This window comes from Priapulus caudatus, unplaced genomic scaffold (assembly GCF_000485595.1).
Source record: "Priapulus caudatus unplaced genomic scaffold, Priapulus_caudatus-5.0.1 Scaffold197, whole genome shotgun sequence".
NCBI lineage: Eukaryota > Metazoa > Priapulida > Priapulimorpha > Priapulimorphida > Priapulidae > Priapulus > Priapulus caudatus.
In genome coordinates this window covers 414,970-422,102 of record NW_014577258.1, presented here as the reverse complement: position 1 = coordinate 422,102, position 7,133 = coordinate 414,970, and the positions used below count along the sequence as shown (strand labels likewise).

Genomic DNA, 7,133 nt, shown 5'->3' with positions numbered 1-7,133 from the left:
GTTGATATGCTTCAAGTGCCTGTGACATGAAACAGTCGTAAAGCCTGGTCGGCCTACTAGCTACACAGCCTAATTGCGGTACTAACCGTGTCCATGTCTGTGCTGTGGCACATTGCCTAAAGGCTATAATACTCTTCATTATCTTGCAGTCAGTAAGTTTGTAGCAGAAGAGCGACTGCCTCACCTGCTATTTTACGGACCTCCCGGAACAGGCAAGACCAGCACGATCCTTGCATGTGCAAAACAGATGTATAAGCCGAAGGAATTCAACTCCATGGTGCTTGAGGTACTGAAAATGTCTCACCAGAATCATGTCTCTGTCAATTGATGTTTATTCCAAGATGCGCTGAGGGAAACTTAGTACTGTCTCTCTTTCCAGCTAAACGCATCCGACGACCGAGGAATCGGGATAGTCAGAGGTCAGGTGCTCAGCTTTGCCAGCACACGGACTATCTTTAAGTAAGGCTTGGTCAGTGCCATCTGGAAGATTGAATCGTGTCACGCATCTACATGATAAAGGATGCGTGGAAATGATCAAAAATGGCGCTAGGGTTGTACATGTAGCTCTCCATTCTTACCTCTTGCGCAGTAGTTTGTCTTGTCGATACTGTCATCATGTGAAATATGTATAAAAACACTCATAGCATAACCAAATTAGATATAGTGATTTAACTTATTAAATATTTCCCTGATGAAGTATAAATGCATCTATCCTGCGTGCTACATGACTCATTGATGTCGTATTCACACTACCTGATCATGGTGGGTGAGACATAAGCACTTGCTAACCTATCATCACGTTTCAGACGAGGCTTCAAACTGGTTATACTAGACGAGGCAGATTCCATGACGAAAGATGCACAGAATGCACTGAGGAGAGGTATGTCACCATGGCAACCACTAGTACTTGTATTAATTAGCATATTGCAATCGATAAGAATGCAGGGTGACTCCAGCATTTCATGGGTTTCTACTTGTATTAAAAGTAAATATGTAGCAATACACTAGCGTCATGATACAATACGTATCTTGCTATGCAGATCACGATAAACTTGTTGTGATACATAGACAGAAATAGAGATATTGTAAATTATATGCTATGATATATTTGTCATGCTGTGTAGGAAATAATGTGTTACCTCTTGAATTAATTAATAATGTAATTTGAAGTTCACATCGATGGTCAAATTCCATTGTTATATAATAACATGTACTCCAATACCTTCATAACATGAGCATCTTATGAGCATGTTGAAGCCAGAGAAATATTTAGTAAACCATTAATTACGATCTATACTTCTATGGCTTAAGCACACTGAAAAGGTCTAAGTGTGCTAAAGACTGACCTGTAATCGACAGCTCCATTCAAAAGATTAGCTCACTATACCCAGTACTACAGGTTGTTTGCAGTAATGATGCCCACCAATTGAGAGTCTTGATCGTTTTAAGTTAACAATTTTGGCAGCAAAAAAAGCGCGCCAGATATATTGACCCATATTTCAACGACAGGATATTTACGTGGCACTGAGAATTCGAGTTCATAAGATAATATAAACTCCATTAAAATGGAATTGTGTTTTTGATTAAATAGTTTAGCATACCTGATTTACTGTTAAGTGTTTAAACGTTAACGCTTGTATTGTTTGTTTTTTATTCACGATACGGACGCTACACATCGATTATCGTGTCATGGCTCATTTAATTGTAATTCAGTGATGCATCTGTGAATCGTTACACCCCTAATTAAAAGTATGATCTCATTGCAAGAGTGGGCAGCACTTGATCGGTGACAGAGAGCAACTATCTTAAATATCTTGTCGGTCTACGTGTTGTGATACTGAACTCTGGAGCAGAGTATCTGTCAGACGTCATCAAAGTATCCGAGTTATCAAAGTTCAGTTGATGATCGACCAATCTTGCTCGTCAGAATCAGAATTGCGAGCCGCCAGCGTTGGTCGGTCGTTAACCGATAACCGTGTCGGTTCTGCTGGAGTTAGTTTTCAAACAGTCTACCGCCGGCCTCAAGTTGAGTTGTCGTTGTGCCTGTGCTGCAGTGATAGAGAAGTACACGGAGAACACGAGGTTCTGCATCATCTGCAACTATCTGTCGAAGATCATCCCCGCCCTGCAGTCGCGATGCACCCGCTTCCGCTTCGGCCCTCTCGGCGAGCAGCAGATGATTCCGCGCCTGCAGCACGTCATCGCCGAGGAGCGGTGAGTGGCGCCCTCTGTCGCGCAGTGATTTGAGTGAGAAAGGTGAACGACAACAAAATGAAACAAGTGCAATGCGAGAGGGGGCATGAGGCAGCCGTATCTGTGGTGGAGGGAGAGTTGGGTCTGTGAGGGGAGGGAGAGTTGGGTCTGTGAGGGAGGGAGAGTTGGGTCTGTGAGGGAGGGAGAGTTGGGTCTGTGAGGGAGGGAGAGTTGGGTCTGTGAGGGAGGGAGAGTTGGGTCTGTGAGGGAGGGAGAGTTTGTCTGTGAGGGGAGGAAGAGTTGGGTCTGTGATGGAGGGAGAGTTTGGTCTGTGTAGGGAGGGAGATGTTGGGGTGCTGTGAGGAGGGAGAGTTGGGTCTGTGAGGGAGGGAGAGTTGGGTCTTGTGGAGGGAGGGAGAGTGTGGTCTGTGATGGAGGGAGAGTTTGGGTCTGTGAGGGAGGGCGAGTGGGTCTGTGAGTGGGAATGGTTGGGTCTTGAGGGAGGGAGCAGTTGGGTCTGTGAGGGGAGGCAGAGTTGGGTCTGTGAGGGAGGGAGAGTTGGGTCTGTGATGGAAGGGGAGAGTGGGTCTGTGAGGGAGGATAGTTGGGTCTGTGAGGGAGGGAGAGTGGGTCTGGTGAGGGGAGGAGAGTTGGTCTGTGAGGGAGGGAGAAGTTGGGTCTATGAGGAGGAAGAGTTGGGTCTGTGAGGGAGGGAGACTGGTCTGTGAGGGAGGGAGAGTTGGGTCTGTGAGGGAGGAGATTGGGTCTGTGAGGGAGGGAGACCTGGTCTGTGAGGGATGAAGAGTTGGGTCTGGAGGGAGGTGAGAGTTTTGTCTGTGAGGGAGGGAGAAGTGGGTTCTGTGAGGGGAGTGGAGAGTTGGGGCTCTGTGAGGAGGGAGAGTTGGGTCTGTGATGGAGGGAGAGTTGGGATGCAGTGCACCAGCCACTGATGCGTACACTTGTTTTGCAGACGCAATGCCTCACCGATCTCATTCTTCATTGCCAATTCAAAACGTTTCGGTGCGCGGTGTTGACACCGCTGATGCCGTCACTGTGTGTAATCATTCAAGGGACTGAACAAGTGGCATGGGACGCTGGTGGGCCGTTGGCAGATCTGCACTGAAAAACTCCACCCTCATTGGCCCAGCGGGGCCTGTAGAACTGTATATATTCACTGGCCCACACTAGGTTTTAACAGGCCGAATCAATGACCATGCAATATTAATGAAAAGAGAAACGACCGGACTGGACAACCGGAAGTTTTGCGAATTCTAGCGGGGCGACAAACACCATGTGTTTGACTAGTTAGCTTCCCCTACTTAAGATCGTGGAATTATGTATGCCTATTCGTAAATATCGGTTAATTTTCATAGCAAAAACTCGGGCATATTCGGTAAATTCTCAGACTGATCATCACCATAATAAGAAGGCTGAAATTATCAACTTAATTATATATCATTTACTCCTTTTTTTTTTTTCACCTGGCCCATCGGGCTTGTTTTCATTAGCCAGTTTCGTTGGCTCCCACGAAAAATTTACGCGGCGACTGCGATACCGGGCCAGTGGTTAATTTCGTCAGACTGGCGTTGAATCGTGTTGTGTTTGCCGCGGGTTAACGTGAACGGATCGACGGTCATGGGGCGCTGGTGGCGCTGGCCGGCGGCGGGACATGCGGCGGGCGCTGACGTGCTGGGCAGAGCGGCGTGCGATGGCTGTACGACGTCGTCGCGGGACAACTGTGTACACCGTGCGTCGGTCACCCGCTGGCAGCGCGACGTGAAGAGCATCGTCATGGTGGAATTGCCTCCAACGATGGCTTTCACCGACGCTTACGGCCAGTATCTCTTGTGATTGTATGCACCTAGGCCCCAAATTAAAAAAAAATTGTTGCCTCACCCGACCATGGCTGAAAAGTTTGGGTAGGTTAGGTAGGCTTTTTTTTAGCGGGGTCTTTTTTTACAATATTCAGGCATGGTGTTACATGCTCGGGTGTGCTGTGTGATGATAGCTTTACTTGTTGAGTGTTTGTTTTGCTTGTGTACATATTAATGTAGTTGCCGCAGATTTATTATAATGTAAGTGATACAATTTTGTAAAAAAAAAGAATGTGAAAAATAAATAAAAATGTTTGAGAGTCGGCCCTTCTTTGGCGGCGAGTCGGTGCCGGGTGAGGGCAAACCAAACAACATTTTTATTCATGGCCTCTATAGCTTAGCAGGTGTGCGAAATTAACGGGAGTGCCGGAAGTCAAAATACTGCCTGATTTACTGTCGACTGCCTGGTCTTGAGCATATGCAGGAGTCGTGTGACTCCCTGCAAAGTCTGGCCATACCTTAATAGTTATCCGGAGAACGTCCTCGCTGAATTACTGAATTTTTTAGCGCTATATCGTCCAACGAAAATTTCGGGCCCAGACTGTGCACTGCATGAAATCTTAAAAATAGCACATGCGTTATTTGTTAATTATCTTTTGAATTTTGATAACTCAGAACTGCGGCGGACTCTATTTTGCTGGCGGACTCTGTTGTATTCGCCTTGTTCAATAAAGTTAATTTGCTATCCGTTTTCACAGACGCTTACAGTAACAATGTCCTGTGTTGTCAATCAGCTATAGCTATCACTGGCCCATGCTGCAGTTACAGAGCTTCACAGATGCTTAAAACAATGTCGCTTGTTGCGTTGTTCATCTAGCTATATCCAGCTAATCACTGCCATGCTGCGCAGTTACAACTTCACTAGACGCTAGCAGGCAATATCTTGTGATTATCACCTATTACTTATCACTGCCATGCTGGGGCAGTTTACAGCTTTCACAGTCACCTTACAGCAGTATCCTTGTGATTATCAGGCTATACCTATCACTGCCATGCTGCAGTTACAGTTTACAAGATGCCTTACAAGCAATATCCTTGTTGTTCATCAAAGCTATACGCTATCACTTGCCATGCTGGCAGTTACAGCTTCAGGCAGATGCTTATCAGCAATAATCCTTGTGATTATCAGCCTATACTTATCACTGCCATGGCTTGCCAGTTTACATGCTTCACAGACGCTTACCACCATATCCTTGGTGATTTATCACCTAATAACCTATCACTGCCATGCTGTCAGTTACAGCTTCAGCAGACCGCTTACAGCAATATCCTTGTGATTATCAGCTATACCTATCACTGGGGCATGCTGCAGTTCTAGTTTTCATAGCAAGATCCTTACAACTAATGTCCTTGTGATTATCCACTCTATAGCTTATCACTGGCATGCTGCAGTTACAGCTTCACAGTCACTTACAGCAGTATCTTGTCGTAGTCCATCACCTTACATAGGAGCATACGGGTATAAGTAGGCCAGATTTCCCTATTTACTATCTTAATTGAGCGTTAAAATTCACTATGTAGCCGATGTAAATAAAGAAGAATATTTACCTAGTTTACAATAGGTTCATACTTTTCAAGTAGGCTCACAATTTTTTATCGAAAGCTATTTTAATTCTATAATTTGCACTTAAAAATGCTGGGCTGGCAGGCTACGCACGCTTTTTTAGAAACAAAAATATCCGAACAAGACTACAATAAATAACATTAGCATCTAACTCGGTCCGTATCTTAACCTCTATCATCTGAAATGAGCTTCAATTGATGCCTTGCAATCAGTGTCATTATTAATCTCCCTCCACTATGGCCCCATTTTTTGATGTAATGGCTTATACCGTTATCTTATCAAAATCCATTATCGAAATTGGCCATGAAGTGACTAAAAAGTAAGAAGAAATTTGAAGACTTTGAATAGAAATCCAAGAATCACCCATGTCGTAGCCAGAACGCTCAGTGCAGCTAACCTAATTCTTACTTAAAGTGGAGGCTAACCTCATCTTTAGCTAACTTTTAACGCTTTTCTTTTAACTCTGTCGGCATAAGATAATACTGTGAGTTTGAAAACGGCTAAGGGTCCTCGCGTTACAGGACTATGCTTACTAAAGTGCAATCAGATTATGGTACATAGAAGTTAAGTAAACTCCTGCCATATTTACGTAGAAGAATAAATGAAATGCCATGCCATATGATCATAGAATAGTAAGTGAAATTGCCCATGGCTATATTGGTACGTAGAACTAGTAAGTTGGCCGCCATGTACGTAGATTAAGTAAAATTTCATGTCATATTGTACACAGAAAGTAAGTATATATGAACCCCCTGTCTCATTAACATGGAAGTAATAGTCGCGCGCACGTTTACATCGAAGTGAACGTATAAACTCGTGACAGTGAATGCTCTAGCGTCCCATCTATTATTGCTTCAGATTTTTGTGAACCCAGAATTGGTTTATTGCAATGTAGCTGTTTACCTGTTTGCAGTTGACTTCCCGTTGCACGTGAGGCTTCCACCTACGTTGAAAGATTGGGCAGATGTAGAGTAAGTGTTTGTTATTGCAAGCAGTTGATTTTCTATATACTTGTTAGTACACGAATGCTGTTGGTCAAAAAGGCTTTGTCGGGCACTGGCGGGGTGTTGGCTGCACTCGTTAGCTTCTAGTATTTGCTGAAAGGTCGAGCTGTGCCGCAGCAATAGCAGTGGGCCAGTTTAAATGTGTAAGCCTAGGCAACAGGTGTGACTCTTTTGATGAGGTGTTCATTGGCACACAAATAGTAATGATATCATGTGAGATCTTGATTGTTTTATTCCGCGTTTGGTACCAGCGCTGTTGTCTGCCCGTTCATAAGGTTACAGACTGGCAGCAGGAAGCGAGTGAGAAGATGGGCAGCTGGCAGCTTCTGTTAGGAAGCATATCCAGGTGGCACGGGACATGACAGTGAAGGAAGCAGTAGCACTAGTATGAAGGGCAGCCTGGACAATGAATGACAGTGAAGGAAGCGAGCCTGGGACATGATGACAGTGATAGGAAACAGTGCACTACATGAGCAGCTGGAGCATGATAGTGAAGGC

At 44.8% G+C, this 7,133-nt stretch overlaps 1 protein-coding gene and 1 long non-coding RNA gene across 2 annotated transcripts in view; both read left to right on the top strand.

Moving 5' to 3' along the window:
* The first annotated feature begins 138 nt into the window (after positions 1 to 138).
* Positions 139 to 7,133, top strand: part of LOC106807127 (replication factor C subunit 5-like) — a 20,314-nt gene continuing 13,319 nt past the window's right edge. Inside the window, exons 1-4 of the mRNA XM_014809389.1 lie at positions 139 to 286; positions 380 to 459; positions 807 to 880; positions 2,055 to 2,214. Of these exons, the coding sequence (XP_014664875.1) occupies positions 248 to 286; positions 380 to 459; positions 807 to 880; positions 2,055 to 2,214 (353 nt within the window). The 5' untranslated portion in view covers positions 139 to 247. The remainder of the gene's footprint in view (positions 287 to 379; positions 460 to 806; positions 881 to 2,054; positions 2,215 to 7,133) is intronic.
* The window catches only part of LOC106807156, a 10,825-nt gene continuing 7,692 nt past the window's right edge, over positions 4,001 to 7,133 (top strand). Inside the window, exon 1 of the long non-coding RNA XR_001393625.1 lies at positions 4,001 to 4,031. This is a non-coding gene — a long non-coding RNA (uncharacterized LOC106807156). The remainder of the gene's footprint in view (positions 4,032 to 7,133) is intronic.